At 42.3% G+C, this 27,510-nt stretch overlaps 3 protein-coding genes across 4 annotated transcripts; all 3 read left to right on the top strand.

The window, feature by feature from the left end:
• Positions 1–3,934: 3,934 nt before the first annotated feature.
• On the top strand, positions 3,935–6,211 carry LOC118384980 (protein ZNRD2-like). Its single transcript, XM_035771724.2, has 4 exons — positions 3,935–4,136; positions 4,612–4,763; positions 4,969–5,053; positions 5,354–6,211. The coding sequence occupies exons 1-4, from the start codon at positions 4,121–4,123 to the stop codon at positions 5,797–5,799; spliced, it is 699 nt and encodes a 232-aa protein (XP_035627617.1). The 5' UTR covers positions 3,935–4,120; the 3' UTR covers positions 5,800–6,211.
• Positions 6,212–6,711: 500 nt separating this feature from the next.
• On the top strand, positions 6,712–8,920 carry LOC118384981 (leucine repeat adapter protein 25-like). 2 transcript variants are annotated; one of them, XM_035771726.2, is made up of 3 exons: positions 6,712–7,200; positions 7,463–7,723; positions 8,066–8,920. In XM_035771726.2, exons 2-3 carry the CDS (start codon positions 7,472–7,474, stop codon positions 8,348–8,350), a joined length of 537 nt encoding a protein of 178 aa, XP_035627619.1. In that variant the 5' UTR covers positions 6,712–7,200; positions 7,463–7,471; the 3' UTR covers positions 8,351–8,920. The 2 variants fall into 2 exon arrangements, with proteins under 2 accessions (XP_035627619.1, XP_035627618.1); XM_035771725.2 differs by having other exon boundaries at positions 6,714–7,723.
• Positions 8,921–13,725: 4,805 nt separating this feature from the next.
• Positions 13,726–27,368, top strand: LOC127930710 (EH domain-binding protein 1-like). Its single transcript, XM_052520749.1, has 6 exons — positions 13,726–14,355; positions 26,015–26,072; positions 26,202–26,297; positions 26,453–26,506; positions 26,635–26,813; positions 26,932–27,368. Exons 1-6 carry the CDS (start codon positions 14,252–14,254, stop codon positions 27,110–27,112), a joined length of 672 nt encoding a protein of 223 aa, XP_052376709.1. The 5' UTR covers positions 13,726–14,251; the 3' UTR covers positions 27,113–27,368.
• The last annotated feature ends 142 nt before the right edge of the window (positions 27,369–27,510 follow it).

Here is a 27,510-nt window from a genome sequence, read left to right as displayed (position 1 = left end):
TGATAAGAGTTTTGGAAAAAGGATGGAAAGGGAAGACAACTGGACCTAAGGAAGGCTTTTGATACTGTTAACCATGAGATTCTCATCACAAAATTGTCCAAGTTCAACTTTTCCCCTGATGCCTTGAGATGGATGAAATCATACCTTGAAGGCAGAACTCAGTGTGACAGAGTGAGCAATGAGCTGTCACCCACTCTTAGCTATGATGATGTGGGCGTGCCCCGAGGGCCAATACTGGGGCCCCTCCTGTTCAGCCTGTACATTAATGATCTGCATTCTGTCTGTACTGGGTCTGAAGTTCAAATGTATGCAGATGGCACAGTGATATATGTGCATGCAAAGAGCAAACAACAAGCTGCACAAGAACTCACTACTGTAATGGTCCAGGTTACAAAGTGGCTCAGTGACTCGTGTTTGCATCTCAATGTGAAAAAAACTGTTTGCATGTTCTTCACAAAGAGGGCAACAGATGCTACTAAGCCAGATGTCTATGTGTCAGGGGCGAAGCTCCAGGTGGTATCTGATTACCTTGGCATCATACTTGATTCTAACCTCTCTTTTAAAAAGCATGTGAAAAAGGTAATTCAAATAACAAAATTCAACCTGGCTAATTTCCGATTTATACTAAAGTGTTTGAATACAGAGATAGCAAAACTGTACTTCAAATCTATGATGCTCCCCCACTTAACATACTGCTTGACTAGTTGGGCCCAAGCTTGCTGTACAACATTAAGACCTATTCAGTCTGTCTACAAACAGGCTCTCAAAGTGCTTGATAGGAAGCCCAATAGCCATCATCACTGTTACATCCTCAGAAAGCATGAGCTCCTGAGTTGGGAAAATATTGTGCAATACACCGATGCACGTCTTGTATTCAAGATCCTAAATGGCCTGGCTCCCCCTCTACTCATTATTTTTGTTAAACAGAAAACCCAAACATATGGCAGCAGATCCACAAGGTCTGCCATGAGAGGTGACTGTATAGTTCCCTTAAGGAAAAGCAACTTTATTAAATCAGTTTTCTCTGTGAGAGCTTCCCATGTCTGGAATACACTGCCGTCAGACACACTTAACTGCACCACATATCACACTTTCACAAAATGCTTGAAGACCCTTGGTCTCGACCCCGCCCTGTGCAACTGGGTACTGGACTTCCTGACGGGCCGCCCCCAGGTGGTGAGGGTAGGAAACAACATCTCCTCCCCGCTGATCCTCAACACTGGGGCCCCACAAGGGTGCGTTCTGAGCCCTCTCCTGTACTCCCTGTTCACCCACGACTGCGTGGCCACGCACGCCTCCAACTCAATCATCAAGTTTGCGGACGACACAACAGTGGTAGGCTTGATTACCAACAACGACGAGACGGCCTACAGGGAGGAGGTAAGGGCCCTCGGAGTGTGGTGTCAGGAAAATAACCTCACACTCAACGTCAACAAAACTAAGGAGATGATTGTGGACTTCAGGAAACAGCAGAGGGAACACCCCCCTATCCACATCGATGGAACAGTAGTGGAGAGGGTAGCAAGTTTTAAGTTCCTCGGCATACACATCACAGACAAACTGAATTGGTCCACTCACACAGACAGCATCGTGAAGAAGGCACAGCAGCGCCTCTTCAACCTCAGGAGGCTGAAGAAATTTGGCTTGTCACCAAAAGCACTCACAAACTTCTACAGATGCACAATCGAGAGCATCCTGGCGGGCTGTATCACCGCCTGGTACGGCAACTGCTCCGCCCTCAACCGTAAGGCTCTCCAGAGGGTAGTGAGGTCTGCACAACGCATCACCGGGGGAAAACTACCTGCCCTCCAGGACACCTACACCACCCGATGTTACAGGAAGGCCATAAAGATCATCAAGGACATCAACCACCCGAGCCACTGCCTGTTCACCCTGCTATCATCCAGAAGGCAAGGTCAGTACAGGTGCATCAAAGCTTAGACCGAGAGACTGAAAAACAGCTTCTATCTCAAGGCCATCAGACTGTTAAACAGCCACCACTAACATTGAGTGGCTGCTGCCAACACACTGACACTGACACTGACTCAACTCCAGCCACTTTAATAATGGGAATTGATGGGAAATGATGTAAATATATCACTAGCCACTTTAAACAATGCTACCTTATATAATGTATACGTATACGTATATATCTGCTAACCATGCGTATGTGACAAATAAAATTTGATTTGATTTGATTTGAAAGGTCAATCAGATTTGTGAACATGGTCCCTAGCTGTGTGTTGCCGCTTTCCATGTTGTCTGTTGTCTGTAGCTTGTGAGGTGTGGAAACACTTTGTTGCTTTTATGAATTTTGTCTTGCTGCTTTTTGTTCTATGTTGCTATGTCTGTATGCTACGTCTTATTTATCCAATGTTGCTGTCTGTATGCTATGTCTTGCTTGTCCTATGTTGCTATTGTCTATATTGTAATTGTTTTTAATAACCTGCCCAGGGACTGTGGTTGAAAATTAGCCAGCTTGTTAATACTGGCACATTTACTGAAACGTTAATGTGCACTGTCCCTGTAAAAATAAAATAAAATAAAACTATATAAGATCCAGGAAAAGGTGGGGGCAGGGTTGAGAGAGAGGGTAATTAAAAGGCTGAGAGGGACACACGAGGCTCAACACTACATAGAAATTGGTAGGAAAACATCCGACTGGGAGGTGTGGTCACTGTCAGGAGGAGATGGAGACAGTGGAACACGTGCTATTTCAGTGCCAGGAATATGGGAGGGAAAGGGAGAGATTGTTATTAGATTTAAGGAGTAATGGGGTTGAAGAGCCAAGGGGATGTAGTATTTAATTGTGTTTTTCTTTATGGAGACGAGAATAATGGGTAGGATTTAGACCTTCCCTGTCTCTGGTCCACACTCCAGTCAGTTGGTTGTGGTAATGAACCTTAAAGTTGGTTGCCATATAAAATCCACAGATGAAGAAGAAGAAGATCGCGAGACTTTCGGGAACGCTTGCAAAGCAGACCAGGCTCAGGTTTGAGAAGTCAATGAGAGAAGTGAAACATTATTCTTTAGCGGTACATTTTCTCGAAATCTAAAGGCACAACCTAGGTTCGAGACAATGTATTGTGTAGTTGAACATGTTATTACTCCAACCTCGTAAAAGTGACAAACCGACACGTTTTAATTTTTGTAAAAAACAACTTTATATTAAAGGAGTGCCGTTGATTTGATGGTCTGCACATGCGCAATCCGAAAGATTAGACCCGATGACGTTTCTGCGCATGAGTTAAAGTAGCCAACGTCGCCATGACATCGCCTACAAGGGTGATCTTCATACTGTACCACAGAAAGAACAATGAAAGAACAATGAGACAGATATTTCACCGGATGTATCCGGAAGCATCCGCTTGGCGTTTCCACTCACTACCAAATATGGAAGTAGTGAGAGGAAGCCTATTTTGCCGCAGTGGGAGAACATTCTGCTAATTTTCTCATTTATGAAACATTTGATTTCAATACAGGTTTCTGTTCCCAAAACTAGAATATGTTACAATATGTTACAAACAGAATTGACTATGTTTTGTAGACTTTACCCTTTGCCAAAGTAAAAAAAAAAAGAAAAAAAAAGAGTTGTTTAGGAGTGCAAATGCGAATTGTGTTATTGCATACGCGCTTTTCGGCAGGGTAGCCTAGTGGTTAGAGCGTTGGACCGAGCTGACAAGGTACAAATCTGTCGTTCTGCCCCTGAACAGGCAATGTTCCTAGGCCGTCATTGAAAATAAGAATTTGTTCTTAACTGACTTGCCTAGTAAAATAAAGGTAAAATTAAAATATAAAAAAATCACAGAGTAGGCGTTCCCTAACGGAATATATGCTAGAACGCGCCAATAGGATGTTGCCATCTCGTGTTTCTCCGCCCACCTCTTGGTTTTGTTCTGCCCACCGAGATGCGTTTGTTCCGGGCTGAGGTCTATCTTGGTTTAGTTATAAAAATATATATTTGACTGGACTGTCTCTGAGCTAGCTAGCTATAGTCTTCCACTACGGCAGGTGGCAGTAGCAAACCTATAAAGGTTACATTTCAAACGTAGTGCACGCATGTGTACATACATTTTTTGTAAAGCAACGGCGTGCAGCAACCAGGGACAGCAGTGGAATCATGGCACTGAATGCAGGTAAATAAACCAGCTGCTTTCTTTAAATGCTTATGTTTTATTTTGGTAGGCTATCTCAAAAGTTTATTTTGCTAACTGTCTTTCAGAATGCCAGACGTTTTTGGGAATTAAAGTTTTGACCGGAAGCCCAGTTTGACAGCTAGCTTGGACAGCTAAACCAGCTACAGTAACGTTAGCTGGCTAATTGGCTAACGTTAGCCAACTAGTTGGTCTACCGGTGTCTCCAGTTTAGTTAGCGCAAACTGACGTCGCATAATTACTTGCTTGCTAACTAGTTACTGTTGGCTCACTATCAAACGTTAGATTAGCATCACCTAGCTAGCTGAAAGATGAACCAAAATCGACTAATGCAACGCGTTAAATGATCGTACTGTCAGTTTGATAAACTAGCTAGCTGCAAGCCAGCCGTGTCCATATGACTGAGTTCTAATAGTTTGAATGTCGGTTTCCTCACCCTCCACGGTTTTCTTGTCAGACGATGATGACTTCGAGTGGACACCCCCTTCAGAATCGGAGATGAAGGTTATTCATGCTCAGCGGGAACGACAGGACAAAATAAGCAAGCTCATGGGTGCCTACCTCCTCAAAGGCTACAAAATGTTAGGAGAATGCTGTGAGCAATGTGGGGTGAGTGGGGGATAATCCAGGCCATCCCAGTTTATATATTTGTAACATTTTATATATTTACAGAGTGAGATCTATAGCTAAATATGTTTACTCCGTAATGCTTTTTAAAACTAAAGTGATTGATTGGTCTTGTCTTTGGAGATTAATGAACGTCTAAGTAGTATCTGGGCTTGAGTTTAATAATTGATTGTTTGTACCTGTCCAGACGATTCTCCTTCAGGACAAGCAGAAGAAGAACTACTGTGTTGCATGTCAGGAACTGGACTCTGACGTAGACAAGGACAACCCAGGTAAGAGTCTGTGCAGGGCTAGGTTAATTTATGTTATGACTGGGGGGGAAAGTTGCCTGACAACTCATCCTGAATTTAATTTAGCTGCTTTATTGATCACTCCATACAAAGTAAACACTTGTGGGTGTGACGTTTGGCTGGAGCAATGTGGATCGGTAGACAGGCTAGGAAATTAGTTTCCTGAGCTAACTCTGGGCCCTGCTTATGACTAATCTAATATTATTTTGCAACTGAACAAATAATTGTCTTGCTCCAACTAAACTGTTCTCCTTTCCTCTTTCCTGTTACTCTCACACTCAGCCCTAAATGCCCAGGCTGCCCTGTCACAGGTCAGAGAGAGACAGCTAGCCTCTCAGCCTGTCCATCTGGACAATGGAGCCCCCTCCAGTGACAACCCCCTCTCCATCACAGGGCAGCCCCGACCAGAGCACTGCGAGGGTGCTGCGTCAGGACTGAGAGGGCCCCTACCTCCACCAGCCAACCCCTCCCCAGCACTCACCGTGACCCCTAGCTTTCTCCCTACATCCACCCCATCCATACAGCCAGTCCAGGTGGCAGCCCCCATAGTAGCCCCTGCATCTCACCCAGCCCTGTCCAGTGCTGAGGATGCAGTGCTGCACAAGCTGCGGTGGGCTACACAGGAGCTCCAGCACTCAGCCTCGGTAGAGGCTAGTATCCAGCTGTGCAGCCTCATCCGCAGCTGCGCAGATTCACTGCGCAGCCTGAAAGAGCTTCACCAATCATGAGACTGAACTGATGGCAATTCTAAAAACAGAAACAAGGCATAAACACATGCTCACATAAGCAACACCGGAAGTTGTAGCAGCTTGATTCCCTTGCAAAGGTTTTTGTGGCAAATATGAACAGCTTCGCCTCTGGCGGTAAAGGTTAATGTAATTATTAATTACAACTGTCTGTGTATGCATAGTTTGTATTTTGATTGCCTGACCTGTAGTGTAACATTTGTTTAAACATTGCTGTTACTTTTCATTTGAAGTCTTCTCTGAATTCATGGTGAAGTTGACACAAACTTGCATGGTGAGAATGGGCACCTCTGAGTGGTTGAATTTCTTTAAACTGCATATAGTTGAGTGGGGTTTGACTGGTTGATATTAATGTACATCACTTGTTTATAAAAATCTGAATTTATCCACATTATTCCTACTTTCTGTCCTTATTACTTCATTTTTAAACAAGTGGCCTTTGTTTATGTGGCATACTACAATATAGTGACCGAATGGTCATGTAATTTTATGGTGTTGTAGCAATCTATTTATACTAGAAGATATTTGTAATATTCACTAGTGGGACTTTCCTACTTTTTAACAAATAGTGTTGGCGCAACTAAGAATGTTTTTGATAGGAGACTTGATGGATGCATAATGATATTTGCTGTGATGTAGTACTGAATGAATTTCAGTGTGTTTGTTGTAATGGTGGATATTTTTTTATTTGGGAGTTGTAGTATAAATATAATTCAAGGTTACAATACAAATGCCCCACGAATTGTGGTATCACGTGTGACTAACATTTCCCGCCTTGTCAGTCAGTGTAATATTGTAAATGCCGGAACTCTATGGAAAGATGCACCATTCACCCAAAATCGTGCTAGTGCTGTCTGACATCACGTGTGACGAAAGTAGGAATGTACTGATGCGAGACAGATCCATAGTTCACTACCCGATTTAATTGTGGGGACAATTGGCATATTCAGTATTTCTGGGTGGCAAGATTGGGTGGGAGTGAGGTTAGGCATTTGGAAATGGGTTAAGGTAAAGCTTTTAGTATTGCTAGAATTAAATTAAATATCAACCTCGTTTCGGAATTATCGTTACAAAGGACGTACGGTTTCCTCTCTCCCCAAATAGTGTGTTTTGGAAGCGGTGCAGCGCCTCGGTCTCGCTGCGATGAAGTGGGACGGGGAGGGGATATTATCCAGGGCCAGGTTGGCAGTTGAGACAGGAAAGCGTAGTGGGAAACAAAGCAAGGACATCAGACATGAATTCATCCTGGTAACATTTGCATAGGCTTCCGTTATGTTTTCATTGTCAAAGCAGTTTTTCATCCACACTACGATGGATGCTGTGTGCATGGCGCCTCTATTGTGCTACTGAGGACTCGTTGGAAATACAATAATCGGACTGAAGGTGACGCAACGTATTTTTATTGAAACTATACATTCCCTCTACATTTGCGACATGTTCTGTTAAACGCTCATCATCGGTGGATTGCTGATTTGAGACGATTAGGCTATAGCCGACTTTTTCGAAATTATCACAAACTGTACTTGATAGTGGACTTCCGTTATTGAATCCGTATGTTCTTTATGATTTCATATTTCTGGCAGTTATATTATAGCATATAATAAGACGCGTGGAAGTAAACAAATATATATATACATTGATACAGAGGTAGAAAATGAACGGGTTCCAGACCAGTCCTCCTGAATGTCCAGACAGCGTCTGTTCAATCGAAGGACTACCCCCTTTGCCAAAAGGCCTCAGCGGCATCCTGAACTCCAGTGGTGGCTCATGGAGGGACATCAAAAAAGTCTACAGTAAACTGACACGCATTCAGGCCGACATTAGCGAGTCTACAGTGATCGACTCTCTCGGCCGCAGCAAGCCTGCAAGTCTGGACGCAGGGCTCGCAGTGCTGCGCGAAGAAATGGTTGGACATTATTTTGCAATCAGTTGATTTGATTTTATTAATCTTTATCGTAAGAAATGTAAAAAAACATACTGAAATTTGATAAACAACAAAAGCAAATTAACAACAGAAATACATACAATATTTTGATAATTTCTCACAGCTTTTTGTCTTTGATTATTGTCAGCAAACAACATATCTAGAGAACATCCTGAAATAATAGGGTTATTTTATTTAATCAGCTGCTATTTCTGCTCAATTTACCTACATGTGTTATTGTTAATTTGTATTAAATTGACAACGTTAATATAGTTAATGTATGCGATTATTGACACAATTATCCTTTCCTGTTGTGTGTCCTAGGTGGGCCTCAGACAGTTGGACATGTCTCTGCACTGTCAGCTGTGGTCTCTCTATGAGTCCATCCAGGAGTACAAGGGAGCCTTTCAGGACATCTCCAACTCTCTGCTGTCAGAGAGCAGCATCACTACAGAAAATAGTTACTCTGAGGAAGAGGATGATTATGAAGAGGAGGAGAACGATGGTGATAATGTACCTCAAAATCTACCTAGCACTTCACTGACTCTCCAGTCAACTCAAAACTCCCGGGACCAATGGATCAAAGAGTCCTTCCACATTTCCTTATAATCCAACTAATATTTTTCCTGTATTTACATAATATAATCTTTTTCCTGTTCTGTATAGCTGTTTTATTATTTATTATACTTGTACCCAGCTAGCTAGGTTATTGGCAGAAGAACATTTTTATACTGGTGCCCTACTGATGAACAGTCTCCATCACACAAGGAGCTGACATTTTCAACAAAACCTTGTTACTATACAATCCTTCGTTAAAGAGACCTTGCTTGTTGATTTGGACTAATTGTACGTATCTTGAAAACACAAGCCAATTAAGGCATATTTCAAATACCTGATGATTTATATATATATATATATATATATATATATATATATATATATATATATATATACATATACAAGATTGTAAATGCCTTGTAATTTACTCCTTCATCGGAGTAAAACAGATTTTTCTCTAAATATAATTTTCTTCTCCACAATTGAATGTAATCTTAGACACGTAGTCACATACACACAATGTCAGTATTTCTCTTTTTGTTTGTTGTGATGGGAAGTTTATGCATTGAGCTTTTTTAATATCTTGGCATAAAAAAAAATAAAAAATGCTATGGACAGTAACCATGTCTTTTAAGTCAAATCTACACTACTTCAATGGTCCGTTAATGGGTCCAGCTCAACTGTAATATATTGGTTTGGAAAGGGGTTATTGACATACTCTAACCACTAGATGGCAACATTTGTTGTGACAGATATCAGCATCTGTTCCACATGGAGAAAACCTGAAAAATCTTGTTTCCCAAGGTGAAGTCAGAAAGCCCTTTAGTTCCAAAAACTGTAATTTTGTTCTTGTGTTTCTGGCTCACTGCAGAGTATGCATTTTGATAACCGTGGATGTGTGCCTTTTTGATAACCGTCGAAGTGTGCCTTTTTGATAACCGTCGAAGTGTGCCTTTTTGATAACCGTCGAAGTGTGCCTTTTTGATAACCGTCAAGTATGCCTTTTTGATAACCGTCGAAGTGTGCCTTTTGATAACCGTCGAAGTGTGCCTTTTTGATAACCGTGGAAGTGTGCCTTTTTGATAACCGTGGAAGTGTGCCTTTTTGATAACCGTGGAAGTGTGCCTTTTTGATAACCGTCGAAGTGTGCCTTTTGATAACCGTCGAAGTGTGCCTTTTTGATAACCGTGGAAGTGTGCCTTTTTGATAACCATGGAAGTGTGCCTTTTTGATAACCGTCGAAGTGTGCCTTTTGATAACCATGGAAGTGTGCCTTTTTGATAACCGTGGAAGTGTGCCTTTTTGATAACCGTAGAAGTGTGCCTTTTTGATAACTATAGAAGTGTGCCTTTTTGATAACCGTGGAAGTGTGCCTTTTGATAACCGTCGAAGTGTGCCTTTTTGATAACTATGGAAGTGTGCCTTTTTGATAACTATGGAAGTGTGCCTTTTTGATAACTATGGAAGTGTGCCTTTTTGATAACCGTGGAAGTGTGCCTTTTGATAACCGTCGAAGTGTGCCTTTTGATAACCGTCGAAGTGTGCCTTTTTGATAACCGTCGAAGTGTGCCTTTTTGATAACCGTCGAAGTGTGCCTTTTTGATAACCGTCGAAGTGTGCCTTTTTGATAACTATGGAAGTGTGCCTTTTTGATAACCGTGGAAGTGTGCCTTTTGATAACCGTCGAAGTGTGCCTTTTTGATAACTATGGAAGTGTGCCTTTTTGATAACCGTGGAAGTGTGCCTTTTGATAACCGTGGAAGTGTGCCTTTTTGATAACTGTAGAAGTGTGCCTTTTTGATAACCGTCGAAGTGTGCCTTTTTGATAACCGTCGAAGTGTGCCTTTTTGATAACCGTCGAAGTGTGCCTTTTTGATAACTATGGAAGTGTGCCTTTTTGATAACCGTGGAAGTGTGCCTTTTTGATAACCGTCGAAGTGTGCCTTTTTGATAACTGTAGAAGTGTGCCTTTTTGATAACCGTGGAAGTGTGCCTTTTTGATAACCGTCGAAGTGTGCCTTTTTGATAACCGTGGAAGTGTGCCTTTTTGATAACCGTGGAAGTGTGCCTTTTTGATAACCGTGGAAGTGTGCCTTTTTGATAACCATGGAAGTGTGCCTTTTTGATAACCATGGAAGTGTGCCTTTTTGATAACCATGGAAGTGTGCCTTTTTGATAACCATGGAAGTGTGCCTTTTTGATAACCATGGAAGTGTGCCTTTTTGATAACCATGGAAGTGTGCCTTTTTGATAACCGTGGAAGTGTGCCTTTTTGATAACCGTGGAAGTGTGCCTTTTTGATAACCATGGAAGTGTGCCTTTTTGATAACCGTGGAAGTGTGCCTTTTTGATAACCATGGAAGTGTGCCTTTTTGATAACCATGGAAGTGTGCCTTTTTGATAACCGTGGAAGTGTGCCTTTTTGCATCTAACTATTACTTACAGTATCTCACAGGAGAAGTTATGTGGATGCCATTGATATCATTGTTTAGCCCTTTAAAGTTATATGACTGTACTTTTGCATGTTTTTGATTCCTGAGAGCACCACTCTGACTGTCTGGCCATTATAAACAAACCATTCCAGCCACACATGGACTTATTAGGTAATGATCCCTGTTCTCTCCCCAGGGTAGGAGGAGGAGTCCAGAACACAGTAGCTGTAAAACATTCAACTACCATCATAATGCATTCCTTAATAACGGAATTAGCCCTGAACATCTAGTGTTTCTACTTATTTAGTGGTTGAAATAGAATTTGAATAAAACATACAATTATTGTTTAAACTTGAAAACACCATAATGTTTTGTGTAAAGGAAGGTTAGAGGAATACAACCAGGACATCCCAGGTCATTTATCTTGCTAGCTTGCCATTATATTTAGTATAAAGGAAAGTTGTATGACAACTCATCAACATCAAGCAATAATAGCAGAGGCTTATACCAGTAGGCCCGGCTTATTGTTGTCTCCACATAGTTCCTTCCATTCTCTGCCACACTTCCATATATATTACATAGACATTATGCCAGCATAACTGGAATGGAATAACTTCTGTAATTACAGTCTAATAAGTATATTAGTACACACAGAGTCAGTATGTTTTCTTTTAAGACAGAATCAAAAGTAATAGCAGCAAATGCTAAGGTCAGAGCAGCAAGTGTACTCTTAGAAAAAAAGGTGCTATCTAGAACCTAAAATAGTTATTAGGCTGTCCTCATAGCAGAACCCTTTGAAGAACCCTTTTTGTCTCCAGGTACAACCATTTTGGTTCAATGTAGAACCCTTTAAACAGAGGGTTCTACATGGAACCCAAAATAGTTTTACCTGGGACCAAAATGGGTTCCCGTATGGGGACAGTTGAAGAACCCTTTTTTCTAAGTGTGTACTGCTTAACACAGTAACTGGTGACAGGAATTACATGAATAGATCAACTCTACCCTTGAGCAAGCTATGTTACAGATCCACTAGCCACCAGGAAATGACTAATTGAAAACAGGAAGCCCCATACATGCCTCAGACATCCATGATCATTTTCCTAATAGCCACAGAGCAAGGCCACTTTACTGCAACCTTTGATTGTATTTTCGTAATAACGGTCTCTGAAATATTTTTACCATTTGTGGTCAGTTCCCATTTCAATAATTGTATTTACTATTCATATAGCAACAGAACATGAAAACAGGGGTGAGAGCTGTTACATTCCTACTACATCACTGTCAGACTGATAAATGACAGACATTACTTCCATCCACTCAGCTGACAGCAGGATCTGCATCATCACGATGATGATGACACCCTAACATAAACCAGATACTTTGAAGAGGGCAAATATTTTCCAGAGTGGTATAACTTCTAACTTAATTTTTAGCACTATGATTGGGTTTCTTGGTATTTATTTGTACTGTTAAATAGGCTATGTGTGTTGATGTCATCAGACATGTCATCAATTAGGCTAGCCTTTGCCTTCTTTGATCTTAAGAGGAGAAGGGCCTCAATCAATAGCCTAATGATGATGGATCAAATTAAAACAATCCATTGTTCACTCTTAGCGGAATCTTAAAGTTACTAGGTACTTATTTTCTATAAACCATGATAAGAGAGATATTCAATGTGATCTTTCAAGTAATACAGCACATTAAAACGGGTGAGAGCTTTTACATTCCTTGTAGAAAGTCCCATGTATTTCTATAAATAGGCCACACACAGCTGCGGGATGTAGGGGTGCTGAGGGTGCTGTAGCACCCCCTAAAAAAATCTCAATTCAATTTAAAAAATGAAGTAGTGCACTAGGCCTTTTAACTAGTCCTGTATTAGCTGACCGATTTAACCACTTGTAGCGTGAGCATGAAAACAAATGTAATGTGGCTTCAACTCAGTTTATGATAGTTAACCTACAGTCTGAGCATAGATAAATTAGACAAGTCCTCTGCTCATTTCAGGTCTTTACCTGGCCTTATGACTCTCAGACACTGATAGTGATGTGTTTGCTGCTTGAGTCAAGATAAATAACATGTTGACTCATGACTTACACATCCGCTGCTGCCTGGCAGAACACTCACTCTGTCTCAGTGAACAAGGTGGGGTTGAGTTAGGAAACTCTTGGCTCTAGCCAGCTGTCTACTTCACTGATCTCTTCCCTGAATACTGTAAAACATTATTAGTGTAGTTCCATATGTTAAGTAATGACGTTCTGAACATAATCAGGCTCAATAAATGTATATAACTCCTAGTCATAACATGCCTTGATTTTTTCATAGCCTGTGATCGATCGTGCATCCTCTCTGTCAATGTTGTTATAATACTATTGCAAAGAGGAAAGGAGAGGTACACAGCTGCTGTGTTCCACGTGTAGGCTGTACCACACTTCTCTGTCCCCAGCTGCCTCTGTCCACCCACCCCTCCCTCTTCTCCTTCCAAAAATATACTCCACACGGCTATGGAAAATCCCTATGCATGGCTACTTCGAATACCCGTTGGGACAGGACATCTCTCTTCATGAAAAATCATGCATCATCTTATTGCCCAATGTGCGTTTGGCCCAAATTGAATCACAAACCGTGTAGATCAGTAAGGAAATTAAAGGATGTTCTTAAAATGTAAATCAAATATTAGGATAAAAGTGTCCAAATAGGCAAGAGCACTTTACAAATGGATACAATGTACACTGCAGAGAACAGTGCCAATAATAGTTTGAGTGAACAATTCAGGACAACGTATTAATTTTGAATATACTTCAGAAAAGTTGGATAAGTGTCATCTGACTCGTTAACGGTCATCATACTGACAGTGGCATCGTACCATGGACGGAATCCAAAGTCTGAAATGTTATTGTTTACTGTTATACGGATAGGCAAAAAGAAGATACAAGACAGGGAATTTTGCATAGTGCCGCGTCATCAATGCTTTGCAACCGCTCCCCTTCTTTATCTGCAGCCTACAGACTCAACAAATGATACCACTTGGAGAGTTTATTGCACTGTCAGTATAACGTAGCCTAAAATGTGTTATGCTGATTTTATCGGACAGTTTTATTTCCCTGGCTGGGCGAAGGACAGCTATTATATACCTGGATGAATTGTCGACACTGTCTTTTAACTCGGGAATGCATATTGTGGACTAGTAGTTGCATTTAGGATATTTGTTTTTCCTTATTCTGACCATGTGGAAGTGTTGAAATGCGCACGACAGTGGATTCGGTTCCGCTTATAAATACTGTATTTAATAATTACGGTAGTTCCGTGCTACATGATTTTTTTTATTCGATGCGTTTAGTTGATGGCGACAGTTTTATGTGACTCAACTCAACTTCTTCACCTGCGGCTGTTCCTTTTGAACACGGCCAGCTTGAAGACAAGGGTTTTACACACCACGAACTGTCATTGAACAACCATCCTGAAAGGAGTTACAAGAGAGTGGAATTTACTTTCTAAAACTTTGTAATACCTCAACCAAGTTATGACTTCGGTTTGGAAAAGATTACAACGCGTTGGCAAGAAAGCTTCAAAATTTCAGTTTGTGGCGTCTTATCAAGAACTTGTGTTGGAATGCACGAAGAAATGGTAGGTTATGTCATTTATTTAGGTTCAACGAACTAATTTTCACAACATCCCATTGACCCACGTTATCTATCTGCTCCCGTGAAGGGCGTTTCTCCTTGTAATATTTCTACTTTAATGTTAGGTTTGCGCAGCCTACCACCATGGACACTGCTTTAGGCATCCTTGTCAAGAACCTATTCCATTTATTTGATCCAAGCCATAACGGACCGTATTCCATTTCCGTACTAGTGACAACAGAGTTACAGGAAGAGCGCAGAATGCGGTTAGTTCGTTGTTTCCTCTGAAACAGTAATATGAATAAGAGAAGCGCGTGAGCTGTCGTCACTAGCTACCACAACCATAAAGTCATAATGATGGATAAACTCTGCCTGTTTCTCCAATTGTTATATGTACAATGTTATTTTAAACCTAACATTTAACCTTAACCACATTGCTACTACCCTTGCCATAAATGACCAATGTTTTTTTTTTACTCTATAGCCAATTTTGTGGCTGTGAAATCGAATTGAGCCTCTACATTTCCGCGTGTATTGTAATTATAGTAGGCTATGAGCACAGGATAAACACTATTTTCACGCCACTTGATACCAACGATACTTTTTTCGTAACAGAACTTACGCAACAGTTCAGGAGAATTAACGTAGCAGGTTAGGAGGCAGAGGTTAAAGGTTAGGAAAATATATAGGGTTTGCAAAAATACTCTCCTAACTTGCTACGAAGATGACTTAGTATCGAAGTGGCTTGAAAAGACTGTGTCCCATAGGCACAGGTCTACTGTAGATGTAATGCACACAATAGGCATCAATACTCCTACCACAAGCCTACCTCATCACTGTCAAGACTGATAAATAACAGACATTACTCAGTTCACTCAGCTGACAGGAGAATCTCTATCATGATGATGATGATGATGATGCCCTGTCATGGCCAGATACTGGGAAACAGGGCAAATGTTTTCAAGAGTGATATCACGTCTAACTTCATTTGTTTCCCTATGATTGGATTTGTTGGTATTTATTTGTACTGTTAATTAGGCTATCTGTGTTGATGTCATCAGACATGTCATCAATTCGGCTAGCCTTTGCCTAGTTTGATCTTAAGAGGAGAAGGGCCTCATAATTAATTCAATTAAAACAATGCTTTCTTCAGTCTTCGCGAAATCCGAAAGTTACTACGTACTTATTTTCTGTCAACCATGATAAGGGAGATCTTTCAATGTGATCTTTCAAGATTGTTCAATGAGTGTCTGAGTTGCACCACAGTAGACTACACAATAATGTCATTTGTAAACAGGCCTGCCAGCCGTGCCATGTCCTTGCGTATTCTGTCATGTTCCAACAGAGCTATAGCATGTGCTATTGTGTACTGTACAGTAGTGTGACTATATCATTCTTTCTTAGCAGATAAGATTTAAACTCGGACTAAAACACATACCATTTGAAATCTGACGCAACGTCCGCACATTGAACCTGGGAGTGTTGAGCCCCATCAGGGTGATGGATCAATTCAAATCACATTTTATTTGCTGCATGTGCCCGAATACAACAGGTCTAGACTTTATCATGAAACGCTTATTTACGAGCCCTTTCCCAGTAATGCAGAGTTAATATGAAAAAACAAAGAAAATATTAACACACAATGTCTTTTGTTTTAGTATGGTCAGGGTGTGAGTTGGGTGACATGTCTATGTTAGTTTGTCTATGATTTTCTATTTCTGTGTTTGGCCTGGTATGGTTCTCAATCAGTGGCAGCTGTCAATCGTTGTCCCTGATTGAGAACCATATTTAGGTAGCCTGTTTTCAATTGTGTTTTGTGGGTGGTTGTTTCCTGTTTAGTGTTTTTGTTTCACCTTTCAGGGCTGTTTGTGTGTCGTGTTTTGTCTAGTGTTGCATATTTCATTAAATAATATGAACACTTACCACGCTGCAACTTGGTCCTCTCCTTCCCCAGACGACAAGCATTACAGGTCCCTCATTAGTTAGGCAGCAGCTACTCTTCCTGGGGTTTATTATGGTTCCCCATTAGTTAGGCAGCAGCTACTCTTCCTGGGGTCCAACAAAATTAAGAATGTTATACAATTTTTTAAAACATTACAATACATTCATTACAGAATTCACAACACTCTAAGTGTGTGCCCTCAGGCCCATACTCCACTACCACATATCTACAACACAAAATCCAATGTATACGTGTGTGTATCAGGTGTGTGTATGCTTGTGTCTCTGCCTATGTATGTGTTGCTTCACAGTGCACCTCCCATAGTCTGTTCTGGACTTGGGGACTGTGAGGAGACCTTTAGTGGCATGTGTTGTGGGGTATGCATGGGTGTCTAAGCTGTGTGCTAGTAGATTAAACAGATAGCTCGGTGCTTTCAACATGTCAATACCTCTCACAAATACAAGTCATCTCTTTTCTACTTTGAGTCAGGAGAGATTGACATACATATTATTCATGTTTGCTCTCTGTGTACATCCAAGGGCCAGCTGTGCTGCCCTGTTCTGAGCCAACTGCAATTGTCCTAAGTCCCTCTTTGTGGTGCCTGACCACACGACTGAACAGTAGTCCAGGTGTGACTAAACTAGAGCCTGTAGGACCTGCCTTGTTGATAGTGCTGTTAAGAAGGTAGAGTAGCACTTTATTATGGACAGACTTTAGTGAATGATTTGTCCCAAATACAATGCTTTTAGTTTTTGAAAACGTTTTTGAAATATTTAGGGCTAACTTATTCTTAACTTATTCCTGAAACTAACTGGAGCTCTTTGTTAATTTCAGTTGCTGTAGCAGCTGACGTGTATAGTGTTGAGTCATCCGCATACAGAGACAAACTGGCATTACTAAAAGCCAGTGGCATGTCATTAAAGCCCTTCTTACATCAGCTGATATCTGATGTAAGATTGAAAAAAAGGTAATCAAATTTCAAATCAAATTTATTTATATAGCCCTTCGTACATCAGCTGATATCTCAAAGTGCTATACAGAAACCCAGCCTAAAACCCCAAACAGCAAGCAATGCAGGTGTAGAAAAACAGTGGCTAGGAAAATCTCCCTAGACAGGCCAAAACCTAGGAAGAAACCTAGAGAGGAACCAGGCTATGTGGGGTGGCCAGTCCTCTTCTGGCTGTGCCAGGTGGAGATTATAACAGAACATGGCCAAGATGTTCAAATGTTCATAAATGACCAGCATGGTCAAATAATAATAATCACAGGCAGAACAGTTGAAACTGGAGCAGCAGCACGGCCAGGTGGACTGGGGACAGCAAGGAGTCATCATGCCTGGTAGTCCTGAGGCATGGTCCTCCGAGAGAGAGAAAGAAAGAGAGAATTAGAGAGAGCATACTTAAATTCACACAGGACACCGGATAGGACAGGAGAAGTACTCCAGATATAACAAACTGACCCTAGCCCCCCGACACATAAACTACTGCAGCATAAATACTGGAGGCTGAGACAGGAGGGGTCAGGAGACACTGTGGCCTCATCCGATGACACCCCCGGACAGGGCCAAACAGGAAGGATATAGCCCCACCCACTTTGCCAAAGCACAGCCCCCACACCACTAGAGGGATATCTTCAACCACCAACTTACCATCCTGAGACAAGGCCGAGTATAGCCCACAAAGATCTCCGCCACGGCACAACCCAAGGGGGGGGCGCCAACCCAGACAGGAAGATCACATCAGTGACTCAACCCACTCAAGTGACGCACCCCTCCAAAGGACGGTATGAAAGAGCCCTAGTACGCCAGTGACTCAGCCCCTGTAATAGGGTTAGAGGCAGAGAATCCCAGTGGAAAGAGGGGAACCGGCCAGGCAGAGACAGCAAGGGCGGTTCGTTGCTCCAGAGCCTTTCCGTTCACCTTCACACTCCTGGGCCAGACTACACTCAATCATATGACCCACTGAAGAGATGAGTCTTCAGTAAAGACTTAAAGGTTGAGACCGAGTTTGCGTCTTTCACATTGTTAGGCAGACCATTCCATAAAAATGTAGCTCTATAGGAGAAAGCCCTGCTTCCAGCTGTTTGCTTAGAAATTCTAGGGACAATTAGGAGGCCTCCATCTTGTGACCGTAGCGTACGTGTAGGTATGTACGGCAGGACCAAATCAGAGAGATAGGTAGGAGCAAGCCCATTTAATGCTTTGTAGGTTAGCAGTAAAACCTTGAAATCAGCCCTTGCCTTGACAGGAAGCCAGTGTAGGGAGGCTAACACTGGAGTAATATGATCCAATTTTTTGGTTCTAGTCAGGATTCTAGCAGCCGTATTTAGCACTAACTGAAGTTTATTTAGTGCTTTGTCCGGGTAGCCGGAAAGTAGAGTATTGCAGTAGTCTAACCTAGAAGTGACAAAAGCATGGATACATTTTTCTGCGTCATTTTTGGACCGAAAGTTTCTGATTTTTGCAATGTTACGTAGATGGAAAAAAGCTGTCCTTGAAACAGTCTTGATATGTTCTTCAAAAGAGAGATCAGGTTCCAGAGTAACGCCGAGGTCCTTCACAGTTTTATTTGAGACGACAGTACAACCATTAAGATTAATTGTCAGATTCAACAGAAGATCTCTTTGTTTCTTGGGACCTAGAACAAGCATCTCTGTTTTGTCCGAGTTTAGAAGTAGAACGTTGGCAGCCATCCACTTCCTTATGTCTGAAACACATGCTTCTAGCGAGGGCAATTTTGGGGCTTCACCATGTTTCATTGAAATGTACAGCTGTGTGTCATCTGCATAGCAGTGAAAGTTAACATTATGTTTTCGAATGACATCCCCAAGAGGTAAAATATATAGTGAAAACAATAGTGGTCCTAAAACGGAACCTCGAGGAACACCGACATTTACAGTTGATTTGTCAGAGGACAAACCATTCACAGAGACAAACAGATATCTTTCTGACAGATAAGATCTAAACCAGGCCAGAACTTGTCCGTGTAGACCAATTTGGGTTTCCAATCTCTCCAAAAGAATGTGGTGATCGATGGTATCAAAAGCAGCACTAAGGTCTAGGAGCACGAGGACAGATGCAGAGCCTCGGTCTGATGCCATTAAAAGGTCATTTACCACATTCACAAGTGCAGTCTCAGTGCTTTTCATTGTGGAGCTAGAGGAGTTAGAGCCCTGTCTATGTTGGTAGATAAGATGAGAGCACCCCTCCAGCTAGGATGGAGTCCATCACTCCTCAGCAGGGCAGGCTTGGTCCTGTTTGTGGGTGAGTCCCAGAAAGAGGGCCAATTATCTACAAATTCTATCTTTTGGGAGGGGCAGAAAACAGTTTTCAACCAGAGGTTGGGTTGTGAGACTCTGCTGTAGAGCTCATCACTCCCCCTAACTGGGAGGGGGCCAGAGAGTATTACTCGATGCCGACACATCTTTCTAGCTGATTTACACGCTGAAGCTATGTTGCGCTTGGTGATCTCTGACTGTTTCATCCTAACATTGTTGGTGCCGACGTGGGTAACAATATCTCTATACTCTCTACACTCGCCAGTTTTAGCTTTAGCCAGCACCATCTTCAGATTAGCCTTAACATCGGTAGCCCTGCCCCCTGGTAAACAGTGTATGATCGCTGGATGATTTGTTTTAAGTCTAATACTGCGGGTAATGGAGTCGCCAATGACTAGAGTTTTCAATTTGTCAGAGCTAATGGTGGGAAGCTTTGGCGTCTCAGACCCCGTAACGGGAGGAGTAGAGACAAGAGAAGGCTCGGCCTCTGACTCCGACTCGTTGCTTAATGGGGAAAACAGGTTGAAAGTTTCTGTCGGCTGAATGAGCGACACCGGTTGAGCATTCCTACAGCATTTCCCTCCAGAAACCGTGAGAAAATTGTCCGGCTGCGGGGACCGTGCGAGGGGATTTATACTAACGTTCCTATCTGTACTTACTGGTGGCACAGACGCTGTTTCATCCTTTCCTACACTGAAATTACCCTTGCCTAACGATTGCCTCTGACTGGCTTGTAGCACAGCTATCCTCGCCGTAAGGCGATCGTTCTCCTGTATATTATGAGTACAGCGACTGCAATTAGAAGGCATCATGTTAATGTTACTACTTAGCTTCGGCTGTTGGAGGTCCTGACAAATCATGTCCAGATAAAGCGTCCGGAGTGAAAAAGTTGAATGGAGAAAAAAAAAGTTGAGGGAAAAACCAAAAATATAAACGGTAATTAAAAAGTAAAAACCGTAAAGTTGTCTTGTAATAAAGTAAGGTTGGCAACAAAACGCACAGCAACATGCAAAGAAGTCTGCAAGTTGTGACCGGAAATGGCGTGAAAACAAAACCCGGTAAATACCAGCATACCGTGCATAGCCGTGCATGGGCCTAGACAGTTGCCCTGGGGAATGCCTGATTTTACCTGGATTATGGAGAGGCTTCCATTAAAGAATACCCTCTGTGTTTTGTTAGACCGGTACCTCTTCATCCACAATATAGCAGGGAGTGTAAAGCCATAACACATACATTTTCCAGCAGCACACTATTTTCGATAGTGTCAAAAGCCGCACTGAATTCTAACAAAACAGCCCCCACAATGTTTTTATCATCGATTTCTCCCAGCCAACCATCAGTCATTTGTGTAAGTGCTGTGCCTGTTGAATGTCCTTCCCTATAAGCGTAAAAGTAAAGGGTAAAAGTGACTAGGCAATCATGATATACACTGCTCAAAAAATAAAGGGAACACTTAAACAACACAATGTAACTCCAAGTCAATCACACTTCTGTGAAATCAAACTGTCCACTTAGGAAGCAACACTGATTGACAATAAATTTCACATGCTGTTGTGCAAATGGAATAGACAACAGGTGGAAATTATAGGCAATTAGCAAGACACCCCCACAGACCACTTCTCAGTTCCTATGCTTCCTGGCTGATGTTTTGGTCACTTTTGAATGCTGGCGGTGCTTTCACTCTAGTGGGAGCATGAGACGGAGTCTACAACCCACACAAGTGGCTCAGGTAGTGCAGCCCATCCAGGATGGCACATCAATGCGAGCTATGGCAAGAAGGTTTGCTGTGTCTGTCAGCGTAGTGTCCAGAGCATATGGAGGCGCTACCAGGAGACAAGCCAGGAGGGCAACAACCCAGCAGCAGGACCGCTGCCTCCGCCTTTGTGCAAGGAGGAGCAGGAGGAGCACTGCCAGAACCCTGCAAAATGACCTCCAGCAGGCCACAAATGTGCATGTGTCTGCTCAAACGGTCAGAAACAGACTCCATGAGGGTGGTATGAAGGCCCAATGTCCACAGGTGGGGGTTGTGCTTACAGCCCAACACCGTGCAGGACGTTTGGCATTTGCCAGAGAACACCAAGATTGTCAAATTCGCCACTGGCGCCCATCTTCACAGATGAAAGCAGGTTCACACTGAGCACATGTGACAGACGTGACAGAGTCTGGAGACGCCGTGGAGAACGTTCTGCTGCCTGCAATATCCTCCAGCATGACCGGTTTGGTGGTGGGTCAGTCATGGTGTGGGGTGGCATTTTTTGGGGGGCCGCACAGCCTTCCATGTGCTCGCCAGAGGTAGCCTGACTGCCATTAGGTACCGAGATGAGATCCTCAGACCCCTTGTGAGACCATATGCTGGTGCGGTTGGCCCTGGGTTCCTCCTAATGCAAGACAATGCTATGTGGCTGGAGTGTGTCAGCAGTTCCTGCAATAGGAAGGAATTGATGCTATGGACTGGCCTGCCCATTCCCCAGACCTGAATCCAATTGAGCACATCTGGGACATCATATCTCGCTCCATCCACCACAGACTGTTGCACCACAGACTGCCCAGGAGTTGGCGGATGCTTTAGTCCAGTCACACACACTACTGAGCCTCATTTTGGCTTTTTTTAAGGACATTACATCAAAGTTGGATCAGCCTATAGTGTGGTTTTCCACTTAAATTTTGAGTGTGACTCCAAATCCAGACCTCCATGGCTTGATAAATTTGATTTCCATTGAATTTTTTAGTGATTTTTTTTGTCAGCACATTCAACTATGTAAAGAAAAAAGTATTTAATAAGAATATTTCATTCATTCAGATCTAGGATGTGTTATTTTAGTGTTCCCTTTATTTTTTTGAGCAGTGTATAATAAAAAGAGTAGCAGCAGAGTATGTGAAGAGTGTGAAAGTGTGTCGATGTGTGTGTGTGTGTGTGTGTGTGTGTGTGTGTGTGTGTGTGTGTGTGTGTGTGTGTGTGTGTGTGTGTGTGTGTGTGTGTGTGTGTGTGTGTGTGTGTGTGTGTGTGTGTGTGTGTGTGTGTGTGTGTGTGTGTGTGTGTGTTGGAGTGTCAGTTTAGTATGTGGGAGTGTGTATGTGTGTATTGGAATGTCAGTGTAGTACAGTTGAAGTTGGAAGTTTACATACACCTTAGCCAAATACATTTAAACTCAGTTTTTCACAATTCCTGACATTCAAACCTAGTAATAATTCCCTGTCTTAGGTCAGTTAGGATCACCACTTTATTTTAAGAATGTGAAATGTCAGAATAATAGCAGAGAGAATGATTTATTTCAGCTTTTATTTCTTTCATCACATTCCCAGTGGGTCAGAAGTTTACACTCAACTACTATTTGATACCATTGCCTTTAAATTGTTTAACTTGGGTCAAAAGTTTCAGGTAGCCTTCCACAATAAGTTGGTGAATTTTGGCCCATTCCTCCTGACAAAGCTGGTGTAACTGAGTTAGGTTTGTAGGCCTCCTTGCTCACACACACTTTTTCAGTTCTGCCCACAAATTCCGGGTATGTCGATATAGTTCTCGTTTTACTGTGGATACAGATACTTTTGTACCTGTTTCCTCCAGCATCTTCACAAGGTTCTTTGCTGTTGTTCTGGGATCGATTTGCACTTTTCGCACCAAAGTACGTTAATCTCTAGGAGACAGAACGCGTCTCCTTCCTGAGCGGTATGATGGCGTGGTCCCATGGTTTTATACTTGCATACTATTGTTTGTACAGATGAACATGGTACCTTCAGGAGTTTGGAAATTGCTCCCAAGGATGAACCAGACTTGTGAAGGTCTACAATGTTTTTCTGAGGTCTTGGCTGATTTCTTTTGATTTTCCCATGATGTCAAGCAAAGAGGCACTGTGTTTGAAGGTAGGCCTTGAAATACATCCACAGGTACACCTCCAATTGACTCAAACTATGTCAAATAGCCTATCAGAAGCTTCTAAAGCGTGACATAATTTTCTGGAATTTTCCAAGATGTTTAAAGGCACAGTCAACTTAGTGTATGTAAACTTCTGACCCATTAGAATTGAGATACCGTGAATTATAAATGAAATAATCTGTCTGTAAACAATTGTTGGAAAAATTACTTGTGTCATGCACAAAGTAGATGTCCTAACTGACTTGCCAAAACTATAGTTTGTCAACAAGAAATTTGTGGAGTGGTTGAAAAATGAGTTTTAATGACTCCAACTTAAGTGTATGTAAATCTCCGACCAGTGAGTGTATGGGTAGAGTCCAGTGAGTGTGTGGGTAGACTTCGGTGAGTGTTCATAGAGCCAGTGCAAGAATATCAGTGAGAAAGAAAAGGGTGTCAATGTAAATTGTCCAGGTTGCCATTTGATGAACTGTTCAGCAGTCTTATGGCTTGGCGCTCAGGTACCGCTTGTAGTCTATTACTTGGGTGGCTGGAGTCTTTGACAATTTTTAGGGCCTTCCTCTGACTCCTGGTATAAAGGTCCTGGATGGCAAGGAGTTCGGCCCCAGTGATGTCCTGGGCCGTACATACTACCCCCTTGCGGTCAGATGCCAAGTAGTTGCCATACAAAACGTTGATGCAGAAAGTCGAGATGCTCTCAATGGTGCAGCTGTCAAAGCCACGGGAAGTAGGGATGCTGAGGGATGCAGCACCCCCTGAAAAATCAGAATAATTTCAAAAATATTTAAAGAAACATTTTTGAATATAAAAAAAGTGCCCTGGGCCTTTAATAGTCCTGTATTAGCGGGCCGGTATAGCCGTCTGCAGCGCGAGGATATGAGTGACCATGAGGATTTTGAGGATCTGAGTGACCATGACAAATATCTTCAGCCTTCTGAAAAGGCATTGTCGTGCCTTTACAACTGTGTTGGTGTGTTTGGACCATGATAGATCCTCAGTGATGTGAACAAAGAAGAACTTGAAGCTCTCCAGTTGAACTGGGTATCACTTATAATAACACAAACATGAAGAGTGATCACACTGTCCATCTCGTGTTTAGTAATAAGCTATTCTAACATGAGAACCAATGAGGGGGAGTTTTTTGTTGTTGAGAAAGCCTTACTACTGGTTGCAGCTGTCAGGGTCGAAGTCTTCAGTCTCAACAAATGATCAGTCTTGCCTCTGGTTGAGTTTATGACAGCTGGAGCATGACAAAGTGGCCTGATTTTGGTGTGAGTCATATTGGCCACTGGTAACTCAGGAAGGAGTATGGGTGTGCTTTCTCCTGTTGTAATGGGTTTGCCTGTCCCAGTATGTCAGTCTATTTCTGTGCCCTATGATACCACAATGTTTTAAAAACAACCCCCTCCCCACCCAAACATGCCGTTTGGCTCCCTTCTGCCCTGTTGCTCTAACAATCCGAGACAGAACTGAATTTTCCCCTGCTTTCTATGTTCTCCTATACAGGCTGTATTAGCTCAATGACTCTCTATGTCAGCAAGGAATCCCTTGCACTAGAGGAACTTCAATTCAATTTAGACAGATCCTACAATAGTAATATATTAAACAGGGCCTGCATTTCACGTGCATTACAATTTACAAGCAATATTAGTGAGCAGACAGCTCAACTGTATTCCAGAATAACATGATATAGTTGTAATAAAGTGGGAGGGTCTTGTTAAAACATAAACAATCAGGATGGGAGAGTCTTCAGACTGTAGATTAAAAGTGATTGAGCAATATGGGTCCTTCCTCTTGTGAGGTACCCCACCCCAGAGGCCTCAAGAAAGCAGTGCCATTGGCCTTAATGCAGCTTCCTTCCATTATTCCTGTGTTGCAGAAGCCCGAGCTTCTCCATCTAACAAACACAAGAGGCAAACCAAGGGTTGGAAACTTCTCCCAGTCAGTGGAGACCGAGCAACACTTGTATAATATTACACATTGAGGACCAAAAGAATAGCAATATATCTGACAAACAGTCAAACATTTGTGTAGGCCTATGACATATTTCATGAATGCATTATGTAATGTAAAATAGATTGAGATTTACTTTAGACACACACACACAGACACACACACACACACACACAGACACACATACACACACACACACACACAGACACACACACACACATGCTGTGTCTCTTCCAGCCTTTGGGTTGTGTGTATTGGGTTCCAGCTGATTGTCTGCTATCCACCCTCTTCGTCATCTGTTGTGGAATAGAACATCTGTTAGGGCATGATTCCCTTGCGTTGTTCAGTTTGTGTAAAACAAACTGTTTCTTTGGAGTTAAACCACCAGGGATGACACTGACTGGGGAAGCAGTCCCGTTCTTCTCAGAAAATTGTTTCATAACAAATAACAGAGAACTTGTGTGTTGGTGTTTGTATTAGTGTTTTTGTGGAAATTATTACATTGAAACGGCAAAGAAGATAACTTATGCTGAATTATGTAAGGACTAAAATAATCTACAAAACAATTTATTACATTTCTCACTGTTTCTTGTCTCATTGTCCCTTTTTGTTTGATTTTAGGCAACCAGATAAAGTCAGGGTGGTTTGGACCAGAAGAAATAGGCGTATGTGCTCTAAGGTAAATACTCACCCAGTTTTACTTACCTCAAATCAGCACATCTCTTATCCCACCAGGATGGCAGGGATGCATTTCCATAATTTGTATCATGTTTTGATGTAGTCTTGTTGTCTTGATCTCTCTCTTTAGCTTCATGGATGGCAGCCGGGCATCAAGAACCCCTACAGGGGGATGGTGGTTTGGCCCGTACCTGAAAACGTGGATATCTCCCTCACACTCTTCAGGGTAAATATCATCCCATGGGTATTCATGAGTACACTGCACCATAGATATTTGCTTCTGTGATAAATAATCTTTAGACATTTCTAATGTAAGTTGACAACGTACAACAACATGTGTCCTTTTCCCCTGTCATTTCCATCTCTGTACTTACCCACTAGGATCCCCATTCTGATGTGTTTGAAGACAAAGACTGGACATTTGTCATTGAGAGTGTGAGTGTACTTTCTGCCTCTATCTAATACAATATCTCATAGCATTGAAATATAGAAGTTATTTAAAGATCATCTAATGGTACCACTAAAGCCCACTGATGAATGTATCCCTGCTGCTTGCCTTGCAGGAGACAAAGGGTCAACGTAAGGTCTTGGCTGCAGTGGACGTGAATATGAAGAAGTTTGCCAGTGCCACTCCCACTCAGCAAGACCTGACATTGAAGCTGAAGCCCCTGTCTGTCAAGGTGCTGGAGGCCACTCTGAAGCTCTCCCTGTCCTGTGTGTTTCTCAGAGAGGGGAAAGCCACGTGAGTCCATCCCATAATATCCCACTAATGATAGATTCATAATTACCACTACAGTAATAACATCAGTAATGACTTCATTATGTATTTTAGATGACAATGCTGTGTTACTCTCCCACAGTGACGAGGACATGCAGAGCCTGGCCAGTCTGATGAGTGTCAAACCCACAGACATCGGTAACCTTGATGACTTCAACGAGAGTGATGAGGAGGAAGACAGGAGGTCTAGTGCTGGAGCTAGCATTAGCAAAGCTGCCGCAGGTACACTTCAATTATACACTCATACATACATTGTCAGATAAAACCTTACCTTCTTTGATGCTTTCTGTTGTTCATCTCTCTATTTGATGCTTTCCTTTCTCTCCAATAAATAATGGCATCCCCACTCTATCGCTTCATTTTTTAAAAGTCTATCTCCTATCCCTTCTTTTTAATTCTCATTGCTTTCTTTCACCACTTTCTCTGCCAGCTCTTCTCCCTCCTGCTTGCCCGGTGCCTCCCCCGGGAAGGAGGCCTGCACCACTAAAGAAACCCCCTGTCATAGGTACCCTGCCTCTCTTCCCCTTGTTCTGTTCTTCATCTTGTTCTGGCCTAGAGCTGATGGATGCACCAGTTCCACCAGTTCTATCAGTTCCATTAGTTCCATCAGTTCCACCAGTTCCACCAGTTCCACCAGTTCCAACAGTTCCACCAGTTCCAT

This window comes from Oncorhynchus keta, chromosome 6 (assembly GCF_023373465.1).
Source record: "Oncorhynchus keta strain PuntledgeMale-10-30-2019 chromosome 6, Oket_V2, whole genome shotgun sequence".
Taxonomy (NCBI): Eukaryota; Metazoa; Chordata; class Actinopteri; order Salmoniformes; family Salmonidae; genus Oncorhynchus; species Oncorhynchus keta.
This window is presented reverse-complemented; position numbering and strand designations above follow the sequence as displayed.